At 33.2% G+C, this 14,350-nt stretch overlaps 1 protein-coding gene across 1 annotated transcript in view; it reads right to left on the bottom strand.

Moving 5' to 3' along the window:
• Nucleotides 1-14,350, bottom strand: part of LOC132547136 (rho-associated protein kinase 2-like) — a 48,974-nt gene that overhangs the window by 20,245 nt on the left and 14,379 nt on the right. The window contains exons 5-15 of the mRNA XM_060210891.1: nt 10,437-10,514; nt 9,557-9,732; nt 8,530-8,614; nt 8,205-8,349; nt 7,737-7,875; nt 7,343-7,434; nt 6,531-6,690; nt 3,553-3,598; nt 3,317-3,331; nt 789-865; nt 453-561 (exon numbers count right to left, since the gene is read on the bottom strand). Coding sequence (XP_060066874.1) covers nt 453-561; nt 789-865; nt 3,317-3,331; nt 3,553-3,598; nt 6,531-6,690; nt 7,343-7,434; nt 7,737-7,875; nt 8,205-8,349; nt 8,530-8,614; nt 9,557-9,732; nt 10,437-10,514 — 1,122 coding nt within the window. The remainder of the gene's footprint in view (nt 1-452; nt 562-788; nt 866-3,316; nt 3,332-3,552; nt 3,599-6,530; nt 6,691-7,342; nt 7,435-7,736; nt 7,876-8,204; nt 8,350-8,529; nt 8,615-9,556; nt 9,733-10,436; nt 10,515-14,350) is intronic.

The raw sequence follows: 14,350 nt of genomic DNA on the forward strand, positions 1-14,350 counted from the left end.
ACTACTGTATTTATCCTGAAATATCACTCTGGGTATCCATACTACTGTATTTATCCTGACATAACACTTTGGGTATCCATACTACTGTATTTATCCTGACATAACACTCTGGGTATCCATACTACTGTATTTATCCTGAAATATCACTCTGGGTATCCATACTACTGTATTTATCCTGAAATAACACTCTGGGTATCCATACTACTGTATTTATCCTGAAATAACACCCTTGGTATCCATACTACTGTATTTATCCTGAAATATCACTCTGGGTATCCATACTACTGTATTTATCCTGACGTAACACTCTGGGTATCCATACTACTGTATTTATCCTGAAAAAGCTGAAAGGGCTTCGGGAATCTTTAATCTAATTATGGGCCTATCATCAGGCTTGGGTTTACTACTGGATAAATAAGGTATTCTATCCTCTGAGATAAACAGCAACCTACCTCTTTCTGGTCATGCTTCAACAAGGCCATTTTCTTCTCAAATTCACTACACTCCCGTCGTAATCTGGACTCCTCTGTCGAAATTCTATCCAAATCTAGCTTCAGCATCCTGTTAGAAAAGTCGCAGGAGTAATTCCTTAGATAACATACAACTACATGCTATGCCACAATCTCAAGCTATACCCGAGATATCTGCGTCAAAAATGTTCAAAAACTTTTATATTTAAATGAGAACAGGCATAGATGTACAACATCCTCTGGAAACCCTGTCTCAAAGTGTAGAAGAAAACAAGTACATAAAAATGAAAATAAACACTGTCGACATACAAGACTTACGAGAATTTCTTTTCAACTTCGTCTTTAGATGTTCTGAGGGATCGAACCTGGTCCTGAAGCTGTTTTTCGTCACCTTCCTGTCAATCAGAATAACCAGAGGAGTAATGACAAGCAACATCATGGATTATATCCAGGAATGTAGACATTCTGTATAACATGTCAACACAAGCTGTTCACTCTCTATTTGAAGGAACTGTGACAGTTTCAACCCAACACAGCAATTATCTTTTTAATATTTATCAAAATCAATTTTCACGGCATGATAAAAACAATCTAATACATGTACCTAAGGTTATTCATTCTCAAAAACTAATTCAAAATTTGAATTTATATCACATCTAAAATATCTCTGAATTGAAGTGTGAAAAAAAAGATATTTTTATTTGGAAAATATTAATAATAGAATTCAATGGGATCACAATGGAATCACAATAAGTTCATATCTTCATCTAAATTGAACAGATTATGTTCTGTCCAAACCTATACTCATGTCCTTAACAGTATACAGGTTATAACATTGCCACTTATACTTCAATGTCCGTAACAGAGACAGGTCATGCCAGATTGTTTATGCCGAAATCTTAACTTACCATCCTACGCACTCCAGCAGACTGAAACACACGGAAAAGGGAACATGCAGACTTACATTCAAAACATGCTCAAACAAATGATCTACTGTGAAATATTGTATTTTTGTGGTTTTCAATTTTCACAAAAAAAAAAAAAAAAAACATGGTCACATGATATCATGAATTATTATAGCTCAATAGATTTACTTATACTAATTTCAAAAGTTCATGGACATAGGGATTTTTGGATCAAGAGTACTCCTGAAATCAATGAAAATTAATCACCCACAAAAATTAATGATTCATAGTAAACTCTATCATGCATCACAGAATCAAGTCAAAAATTTAAAGCTGGATCAACATATCATTGATACTCAAATTAAATTTTCCATATTTACAACATCAAGAATTATGACTTTAAGGGATAGGCTCTGTAAAATGAGGGTGAATGTTAACAAGTGTGCAAGAAAATCTACAAGATACAAGATCTCAAATTCACAAACAAGATGCGAGATATTCTACAGAGATAACATATCACAGCATCTCCATAATTATATACACAACTATCAGATATTCAAAACCAAATGGTGTTTCTTTGAAACATATGGTACGAATCACTTTTCAATACAAGGAAAAGTCAATTCCATTTATTTCAATATTTGTATGCTAATACTGTGCATGCATGCTAATTTCTGCTTTTATGACGTTACATCTTATAAATGTATCCTCTTTCAGACATCTTGCTAACATTGAGATTATTAAGTTTGGCTGTAGTTTGATTCAAGCATATTTTAAATGGACAGAATAGCAGTCAACAATTATCACAATCCTTAGTTGTTTATATGGTGCCTTTTCCCACATGAGGCACACAAGAAGGACTGCTAGAAGCTTGGTTTAGTTTTTCAGTTAATATCTGAAGAAAATTTTATTTTGTGAGGATCTACACTTGATGCATGATGCAAACTTATTCTACTGTAAAACCAGTCAAACTCAACCTCAAAACACACATTGCAGGGTTTTTCCTGTGAATCTATTTTTTAATGAAATTCAGTTTCATTATAAAAAAAAGAAAGACAAAAATATTTCTTTCAAATCTGACCAATGAAAAATCCCGAAATGAAAACAAACACTAGCTTTTTCAATGATTCCCCTTCTAGCTGAAATTAATTTTTGTCTCAGATTTTACTAACTTACATTTTACATGAAGGGAAACCTGATGAATATGAGTCATTAAGAAAAAAACACAAGGATAAATGTGATACACAATACTGACTATGTCATTCAGTTAAGTTGAAGAAGGTGCAAAATTTATTTCTAGGAAATTCCCTGCATTAATCAAAAGTTTTAGTAGCACACAAGTTCAAATACAAGGATTTAGTGTACACCACATAACAACTAAATTTCTGATTAATTCAGAATATCTTGCTTTTCAAGAATCCCAAATTGTACATGCATCTTATAATGAATAAGAGCAGACAACTTGGTATGTTTCAAGAATTCCACAGAAATCAAAATTTAACTTTTTTTATCTAATATTTCCTTAAAAAACAAAAGAAAAAAAAAGAAAAGTAAATAAAGCAAACTTGTGAAAATTCTGAAGTCTACAAAAGACTTTTCAAGTAGTTTTGTATCAATCTATATATATTATATAAAACCTAGATTCTCTGATTTTCACATGATTATCTTATATAGTGTGCAAAGTCTGTTGTGATCTTGAAGAAATGGTAAATTTGACAAGTGCAATGATACATACTGATGCATGGTATTGGGCTTTCAAGCAATAGGGCAATAACAAATATAATGCTTCCTTATTCCTTCTTCATGATCTTGGTTTCTGGTTTATATTAAATTTTGCGATATAACTACTTATTCCCTTACACCAGGCCTTGCATGGGATACAGCATGACACTACATAGGGTAACAATACAAAGAAGGCCTACAGTGTATGAATATACTTACATCAATTGTGGATTGCTAAAAACCAGGACAGGTTAAAATATCAAAAATGTTCAGTGTAATGAACTCAAAGTATTATACCAAAGTTATATGATCTTCAATCTGCAGAAATGACCAAGCAAACTTCATTTTATTCTTTAAATGAATCTTCAAGTAAATCTTATCGCATGGATTTTATTACTTCAGTAATCAGCAAAACATTATCAGCAAACCTTTTTAATACATTTAGCAAAACTTACCCCACCCCGCTTTTGTGCCTGTCCTCCTATGCCCTCTTGTAGTAATCTGAAAAAAGGTTGTAAGATGATTAAAGTGATGCATTCTGTCAACTTAGAGACCAAGTAAAGAAAAGACCGAAACAGAAAGGACAAAAAAATTCTTCCCGACAACCTACATCAATATGTGCATAAGATTACTTTTGTTCTTATTTTGATTATTCACAACATGAAAAAAATATCCTGAACTATGTTTTTATTCTAAACTTGCTGAACCTTCACATAACAGCAGATAGTCCCAATGATTTTGATGATGTAATCTTGAACAAGTAAAGCTATACAGAAAACATGCTCACATTTATTTAATACTGTACATGTTTCACGGCAATGAAAATATACACCTAAACAGAAGCATTTCAGACTTTTCCAAGCAAGGGATATCAAAAGAATTGAAGTAATACCAAATATCACGTAAGTCTACATTAACTCCAAAACAAGTTTCCTCCTAAATTTCACTGGAACACCTCTGATCAAATACCAATCATCTCTGGATATTTCACTGGAATTGCTTGGATCTAATACCAGAAACCTCAGGATATTTCACTGGAATAGCCTTGATCTAATACCAGAAACCTCAGGATATTTCACTGGAATAGCCTGGATCTAATACCAGAAACCTCAGGATATTTCACTGGAATAGCCTGGATCTAATACCAGAAACCTCAGGATATTTCACTGGAATAGCTTGGATCTAATACCAGAAACCTCAGGATATTTCACTGGAATAGCCTGGATCTAATACCAGAAACCTCAGGATATTTCACTGGAACAGCCTGGATCTAATACCAGAAACCTCAGGATATTTCACTGGAATAGCTTGGATCTAATACCAGAAACCTCAGGATATTTCACTGGAATAGCCTGGATCTAATACCAGAAACCTCAGGATATTTCACTGGAATAGCCTGGATCTAATACCAGAAACCTCAGGATATTTCACTGGAATAGCCTGGATCTAATACCAGAAACCTCAGGATATTTCACTGGAATAGCCTGGATCTAATACCAGAAACCTAAGGATATTTCACTGGAATAGCCTGGATCTAATACCAGAAACCTCAGGATATTTCACTGGAATAGCCTGGATCTAATACCAGAAACCTCAGGATATTTCACTGGAATAGCTTGGATCTAATACCAGAAACCTCAGGATATTTCAGTGGAATAGCCTGGATCTAATACCAGAAACCTCAGGATATTTCACTGGAATAGCTTGGATCTAATACCAGAAACCTCAGGATATTTCACTGGAATAGCTTGGATCTAATACCAGAAACCTCAGGATATTTCACTGGAATAGCTTGGATCTAATACCAGAAACCTCAGGATATTTCACTGGAATAGCCTGGATCTAATACCAGAAACCTCAGGATATTTCACTGGAATAGCCTGGATCTAATACCAGAAACCTCAGGATATTTCACTGGAATAGCCTGGATCTAATACCAGAAACCTCAGGATATTTCACTGGAACAGCCTGGATCTAATACCAGAAACCTCAGGATATTTCACTGGAATAGCTTGGATCTAATACCAGAAACCTCAGGATATTTCACTGGAATAGCTTGGATCTAATACCAGAAACCTCAGGATATTGCAATGGAATAGCCTGGATCTAATACCAGACATCTCAGGATATTTCACTGGAATAGCTTGGATCTAATACCAGAAACCTCAGGATATTTCACTGGAATAGCCTGGATCTAATACCAGAAACCTGGATATCTAATACCAGAAACCTCAGGATATTTCACTGGAATAGCCTGGATCTAATACCAGAAACCTCAGGATATTTCACTGGAATAGCTTGGATCTAATACCAGAAACCTCAGGATATTTCAGTGGAATAGCCTGGATCTAATACCAGAAACCTCAGGATATTTCACTGGAATAGCTTGGATCTAATACCAGAAACCTCAGGATATTTCACTGGAATAGCCTGGATCTAATACCAGAAACCTCAGGATATTTCACTGGAATAGCCTGGATCTAATACCAGAAACCTCAGGATATTTCACTGGAATAGCTTGGATCTAATACCAGAAACCTCAGGATATTTCACTGGAAAAGCTTCAATTTTACCAAATATCTTAAAAGTTTCTGATAAAGTGACATCCAACAAATTGGCAAAATACAACAAAGAAAGACAATCACACTAAAGACACCATATACACTAAATGATCACAATACACCCTTACTGATAACCCTTTACCCATACCAATAACACTATACCCTTACTAATATTCCTATACCCATATTGATAACAATACACCCAAACTGATAACCCTATACCCATATTGATAACACTATACCCTTACTGATAGCCCCATAACTTAATGATAATCTTTTGCAATTACTGATAACCCTATAAACTTACAGATAACCCTATATCTTCTGATAACCCTTTACATTTACAAATAGCCTCGTATCTTACTGGTAACCCTATACACTTCCTGATAGCCCAATAACTGACTTATAACCCTATGCACTGATTATTAACCATATACACATATCTAGAACCCAACACACTTACTGATTGCCCATACTTACTGATAATGATACACATTGATAACCCTATACACTCACTGATAACCCTATACACTCACTGATAACGGTATACACATACTTATAATGCATTACACTCACTGATACATAGTTATAACCTGTACATACATACTTCTAACACTTACTGATAGCCTCTTAGCTCACTCATACATAGTTATAACCTGTACATACATACTTCTAACACTTACTGATAGCCTCTTAGCTCACTCATACATAGTTATAACCTGTACATACATACTTCTAACACTTACTGATAGCCTCTTAGCTGACTGATACATAGTTATAACCTGTACATACATACTTCTAACACTTACTGATAGCCTCTTAGCTCACTCATACATAGTTATAACCTGTACATGCATACTTCTAACACTTACTGATAACTTCTACTGTAAGTAAAACCTATAAATGGTAAGTGGTTCCCAGAAAAAGCTTTCGGAATCGCAAAAGTCTCATCTGGGGAATCGTCTTTTTCTATGTCCTCGAAGTTACTTGTATCAACATCACTGACGAGCTCTGGCACGACTGGTGGTACATCTAGTTTAACAAAGACAAAATACATGTTATCAATACAGAAAGACTTTGTACATAAAATCAAAGTTGTCTTAAGGATTTCAACAAGGAGGCTTTTGCTTGAGCTCAGTATTCTATTATCTGACTACGAAGTCCTGGGTTGCTTACTTGATCTGTGGTGAAGATGTATAGCCTTCATGTAACTCCATTAACAGTTGTAGTACAAGGTGAACAGTAGTAACCTACATGTATGATCTAGTCTAAAATTACTTTTCTGCTTTTACTTTCTTTGAAATCGGATATACGTCTTTATTTTTGGATTATCATTTCCCACTAGGTTTATAATGGCAATAATTCTAATTACTTAATGCTTGTAACTTTTATTTGCAATGGTGTGATCAGAGCACAGTGGTTCACGAATAGCTTCAGGTGAGGAAAATATTAAATACACCACTCCTGTGTGAAGGAGACAGAGACTATAAACTTGTGTTTAAAAAGTTTTCAAGGATCAGTCTGATGCTATCAGAATAAAAATCTTACACTGGGCATGGTTTTTTTGGTTATGTCACACATGTGTATCATTTATTTTATCTGTGAACTAAAATTCTCTGATGCTGTCTTTACACTAGGAGTGATTTTATCCTGTTTACATAACACATTTTACTTCTGAACTTACATTCTCTGATGTTGTCCCAAGACCACTGATCATTGGCAAAAAATTTGTGTGATTGTATCTCCTCAATACCATTCCTTCCTAACCGCTCATTCCTGTCAACAGATTGGAAATTTCAGAACATTAGCTCCCAAATAACTTTTTAAAAACCTTTAAATATCATCATAGTAAAAATGTCTTTAAGACAAATACTTATTTTCTAGGAAATTTACAAGGAGAATCTTGCAAACACAAAGTTTTATTAAACAAGTTAGCCAAGAGGACTCAGGTAAAGTAATAAATCCTTTGAATCACATTTTTGAAACATTTAATACCACCAAAAATTCAAAAATATTAGAGCATTCTTCCTTGTGTTATCAGTTTGCCTCACTAGTATGAACCATTACACTGATTTTACCTGTCCGTTAGGAAGGCACAAATAAGGCTCTTAGCTTCGTTAGACATTTCCACTTCTGATGGAAAGTTGAGACAGTTTCTGTGATCCATAATTTTCCCGTAAGTTCCAACTAAAGAGTCTGCATAAAAGGGTGTGTCACCTGAAAATGAAAGTCAGAATTACATGTTAACAGCAAAAACAGGATTTTTTCCAAACCTACCAACCAAAATTTCATTTAAACTTAACAATAAAAAATTCACATAATCTTGCTAATAAGACTTTTAATACTTCATGGAATAACCCATCAATATTTCATAGGAACTTCTTTGACTATTAATACGTAATTCATATTTCATACACATTTTCAATTCAATAAGAAGTATAAACTTAAATATCAACAGTTCATATAAACTTGAGATTAATATATGTATAAACTCACCCTGCAACATTATATATAAACTTACCAATTAATATTTCATATAAACTTACCAACCAACATTTCATAAAGGAAGACACCGACTGACCACCAATCACACTCGCGACCATAATAACCAGGCCGACCCTGAGACTGGAGTACCTCCGGAGATATGTAATCAGGCGTGCCTACTGCTGTATCTGATCGAACCATTCCATCCTAATGACACAACAAAACATTACAGTCTGAGGGATTTCATGTTTCTAATCTATAACTTCAGAATGGTTCACCATGACTATTCAAATCAAATATTTTTAAGGCTGATTTTTTTTGTTTAAAAGATTTTTAAAATTAAGATTGTCAGTAACCATAAGCTTGACCAGTGGTCATCTGGCATACCTTGTCCATCCTCATACAAGTTCCAAAGTCAGCTAGCTTTAAATGTCCACATGAGTCCAGTAACATGTTGTCTGGTTTAACATCCCTAAAGAAGAAGAAACCTTATATTCAGTTCATTTACATAATTTTATTGGTTATCATAAGCTTATAAAATAGTCTGTAGCTGTTCATGGGAGCTAAACAATAGACACCGTTTACCCTATTTTCATTGATCCTGTCATTTTTTCACAATTAATTATTTCATTTTCAACATAATCTTTAGGAAAGAAAAAATTTAATGATTTAATTAAAGGTACATTCCTTGTGTGACAGGATTATACACATGTACAACCACCTTTATCCAGCAATAAGCCCATGTCTGGTAATAAGCCCATCTATACCTCTAATGCTGCTAAGTACAATTGCAAACAAATGCTATTTCAATGTCATGCAATAAGCCTTTCCCCAACTCTTTAGAGTTATAATTACTAAGCTAGGCTCTAGGGCTGATTGCAAAATAAGTATAATAAAATAATGTAGAGAGGATCTTATGTGACTGTCAATGTAATATGATGTTTATGAAATTAATTCAATAACTTGATATATGAAGAGCCTTTAATTGAATGACTTATCAATTTATCTAACAAGTCTGGTAAATTCCATAATACATCAGCACAAGTGTAAGATTTTATTTATCATATAACCTGCATTTCTGAAATATAAGTTAAAACCCTAGAGGTAACATCTCTTTAAACAACTTATTTCAAATTATTTTCACTAATATGGCAATCATGTGATGTTATTAAGTTGTGACTCACTTATAATTATGAGGTCACAATAATGTTATTACACGTCTCATGATATTGATGACATGGCCGTATGACATGAAAAGAGCCATTAATGTGATAATTTTTTTATTTTTTTTAATATACATCATAACAATAATTGGCAAAGACTTTTCCCCCTAACCAAATTCTGTTACAACATATATCATCTTGACCCCTAAAGCATGTCTAACTCTATTTATGAGGATTTTAAATCTGACTACCTGTGTACGAATCCCATAGAATGAATTGCATTGAGAGCAAGAACCACTTCTGCACAGTAGAACTTGGCCCACTTCTCAGGAACGTCGTAGTTACTCATGAGGTTGACTAGATCACCACCTGGCATGTAGTCCATTACCATGTACAGAAATTTGGAGTCTTGAAATGCGAAGTGTAGCTAAAAGAACAAAATTTCCTCTCAAATATTTTCAATGGAAAGGAAAATTTTCACACAGTTGGCTTGATTATAGTAAGATTCATCTACCAAGAATGTTTATTACATTATTATATTGTAACTAGATAGGTAAAATGTACCAATGACAACATATGTATACTTCAGATCTTATATCTAACACAATGATCTGTTTTTGACTATCAGCTGAATTCAGACAGATCTTATATCTAACACAATGATCTGTTTTTGACGATCAGCTGAATTCTATACAGATCTTATATCTAACACAATGATCTGTTTTTGACGATCAGCTGAATTCTATACAGATCTTATATCTAACACAATTCAGACAGAAACACAAACCTGTACAATCCATAAACTGTTATTTACAGATCTCTCTATCTAACACAATGATCTGTTTTTGACGATCAGCTGAATTCTACAATACATCTATCATAAAAAACATTGTTTTATATATCGTACATACCATATAATAAACCCAATGATCTGTTTTTGACGATCAGCTGAATTCTATACAGATCTTATATCTAACACAATGATCTGTTTTTGACGATCAGCTGAATTCTATACAGATCTTATATCTAACACAATGATCTGTTTTTGACAATGCTGAATTCAGACATATCTTATATCTAACATAACGATCTATTTTTGACGATCGGCTGGATTCAGACAGAAACACAAACCTGTACAATCCATAAACTGTTAGCATTTGCCATTATTTCTCTTTCTTCCCAGTAAAATGCAGATTCTGATCTCTTTATCTGAAACATAACAGAAATGATATTATTAAATCGTACAATACATCTATCATAAAAAACATTGTTTTGAAGCAAGAACTTATCGTACATACCATATAATAAATCAATACAAGTTTATTCAAAATATGGTAAACTATGTAGCCCCCTAGGCCTTCTAGTATTTGAGAAGAAGTTATTTTCGATCAAGGTCATTCATTTAAATTGTCCTTTATAAGACAGAAGAAGAAAAAAATGCAACACTGAAATCCTATTATGAAAAAAAAGTGGGACAAATAAGAAAAGAAAGCAAGGAGCCCCAAAGCATGGTATTATCTCCAGCACCCAGCTGTTGGTGTAAAATCCAAATATGATATATATATATATATATATACCAGTATAACAATTTGTAATGTCACTCAATTATGTACCGCTAGTATCCTCTGAAGATCTAATAAAGTGAAAGCATTAGTGCAAAATGTAACATCTTCTTTTGTCAATTATCAATTAAATTTCCTTGCAACTCCTCAACTTTAACATTTATATACCATATACCTTACAGTTTGAGTTTATATTTCAATGTAAGATCTTGTGTGTTTGACTGTTGATATCTGAATTGTCCATGAACAAACATTATATAAGCTCTGGAGTTATACAAGACATCAAAACAAATCGAAAAATTTGATGGTAACAGAAAAAAGATAGATAATGAAATGTACTCAATAAAAAAAAGCACAACTCAGGCACTCACTGAATATATAGAGAAAGTTCTGTGGAGTTGAGTGGAATGGTTTGGAAGTTGTAGCCCAGAAAGGAATTTATCACTAATTAAGTGTTTTTAGGCTATGTTTCCATGATAAGTTGTTAACAGAAATGTATATATAAAAAAAAAGAAGTGTCATCAATAGCAAATGGTAAAACTAGGGCACTAACCTAATACACACAGAAAGTTTTGTTGATTTGAGTTGAACAGTTTTGGAAGTTATAGCCCAGAAACGAAAGTCAACACTAATTTTGTGTTTTTTAGCTAGCTTTCCATGGTAACATGCAAAACTTCTTTTAAATGAAATGTAGTCAATGGCAAAAGGCATATCTAAGGCACTAACTTAATATCTACAGCAAGTTTTGTGAAGTTGAGTTGAGCGGTTTTGAAGTTATAGTCTGCTAAAGCCCTTGGACGGACAGATGGATGGAAGCACAGACAGAGCCCAAAATTAATATTCCCTGGAAATGCATTTCCTAGAGGATAAAGAAATGTTTTCCATTTATCTATATTTACCCACGATGAGTAAACTTGACTTTTTGAGGAGACTCAAATGTAATCTGTCATGACCAATTTACTTTGTATATTGTTTCCAAACTGACCAATCTAAGGAAATCATGCTACTATATTAAAACTGCAATGAATCATATTATGTCTAAAATATAGAATACTGTATAGCTGGTCATTTTCAAGAGTCAAATTTTTTGTGATATTCTTTTAAAATGAAGTAATTATATCTTAAAATTAAAAAATTAAATTAAAATTACCTGGATGTAAAAGGACATGTAATACACATGTATTATTATGTCAAGGATTGAATTTTTGCGAATATTACTAGCTATATGGTATTTGTATCCAGGTGTTTGATTTTCAATAAATAAACTTAAAACTTAAGTCAGTGATCAATCAATTTCTATGACATTCAGTAGACAGAACTAAACAGCAATGGAGATGAGTTGGAATAAGAAGTTGGTATCTAACTGTTAACCCATTTTCTCATGTTAAATTTGCTCTCTGCTCCATCAACTATATGTATTTGCTAAAGATGACTCATTTCCCCAGTTAAATTCAAACATTTCATTTAATATTCTGACAGAGTTTCAGTTTGTGTCTAGGAATTGCTGCAAATTACTTTTAGTGAGAGAACATCATGCCTAAACCAGAAACCCCTTATTAACTTAAGAGTTGACGAGACTACTGATTAAATTGCACACACAAACTCTGTGTGACAAAAGAATTCCTATCACCTTCAAAAATCACCATGGGAAAATGGGACACCAAATGAATCATGATCCTTCAAAACACTGAAAATTGTTTAAAGGTTTGGCATTCGAGGAGTAAAGGAACAGCTCATAGATTTCCTAGAACAAAAAATATTTCATAAGATGTAACAGATTTGAAGCAACTATTTAATATTAATTTTTCATATTTTGTTTGAAATCAAAATATTTTTATAAGTGTAAGATGTAGTCTCAAAAAATCAATATTTCAACAATCATTACTGTGTGATGGTTTTAAAACAGTTTGTTACTCTCATATATCCAAGTTTTGGAGTCAAAACTCAGAAACACAACCCCATTCTTCCCATTGTATTTTAACATTGAAGAAAGTATTTTGAATTTTTAGATCACTCTGAAAGGAAATGAAAATAGCCTCTAAAGAAAACACTAAGTACAAATCCCCCTCTTTTCTATTGGATAAGACCATACAGTACAAAACCATCACAGAACCGAGATTTCCCTAAGGATGGAAGGATCAGTATTCAACTTCATCAATCACAAAGTCAACTCTACCAATATACCAGTAATAGAGCAGATACAAGAGGTTCCAACAAGACTGATTCTCAATACATGGTTTCTGTTTTCTTAATATTTTTTCTTATCACTTATAAACATGATACAAACAAAAAACACTCTAAAAATACATGACTTTCACAGTTTCATGAAAATTTCTATCATACATATAGGTGCAGGCAAAAAAACACTTCCTTAATTTGGTTTGGCCTAATGGCCGAACTTCTGATGGTTTTGATATTATTCTGGTGCAAGTTTCTACCAGAATCAGATTAATCACAGTCAGTAATAGTCTTGAACATCATCAATAGGTAGATTCATCATTTCATTGCAGAGCATTACACTTGTATCCTGGCACCGGATGAAAACATCTAAGCACAGACTGCTGGGCCCAATTATTGCTGATTAGGACAAAAAGTAAATCTCATTGTTTTTGTCTGTACTTTGTCAGATGTGTATTGCTGCTCTGTAAGTGAAGCAATGTCCAAAGGTATGATGTTTGCAAACAGTCTGTAGTAGAAGTGTTTGTTGAAGCATTAGGACGGTGTATACTGTTCCTACAAATAATGATAATTATCTCCAGGTCTCAGTGATATCAGGGACGTATTCATCCTTCTAGCTAGGTATATTCATATACACTCAATTTGAACTGGATCTTCAAACCACAGGCCAACTAATATCTCCTCCTTCAATACAGACATTTATATTAACAGAGGAATGTTATCACAAAAGACAGAAAACAATCAGTAAAACAATATATAAAAACCTTAGCTGCTGATAATGTGTTACAAATTTGATAAAAACTGATTAAAAGAAAGCATTATAACGAAGACAATGTTGAGAGAAGGGTTCTGAAAAGGATTAAGTCCAAAAATAATCTTGGAAATGAAAAATAAAATTCCGAATCCATAACTGCCAGTAGATTCCCATTAGGTGCATCAATATTGAATTAGTTTTGAATAATTACAACTGAAAACTCCTGTCCAAATCCAGACAGCCTCCTTGATTTAATGAGAACACCACCTCCCTGCCAAATTTTGTTGCAGAGGTGTGATAGTTTGGTCTATGTGTATTGTATAATATTCAAAATGTATATACTTAGTATCAGTTATTGTCTATGTATGTATTTGATATTGCTATCTGTACCAGAAACATGTGTTATTTGTAAATGTTTAGCAGTAGATATCAAACTTACAAATATTCAAAGAATTTTCTACAGATGTCAAAAACTCCAAAAGGAAACAAGATAGACACAGAAAGTATTATTATGAATAAGTCTAGTCACAAGAAGTTTCTGTCTAGATTCA

Source organism: Ylistrum balloti, unplaced genomic scaffold (assembly GCF_031769215.1).
Source record: "Ylistrum balloti isolate Yb309-2 unplaced genomic scaffold, AGI_CSIRO_Ybal_v1 Utg369936, whole genome shotgun sequence".
Taxonomy (NCBI): Eukaryota; Metazoa; Mollusca; class Bivalvia; order Pectinida; family Pectinidae; genus Ylistrum; species Ylistrum balloti.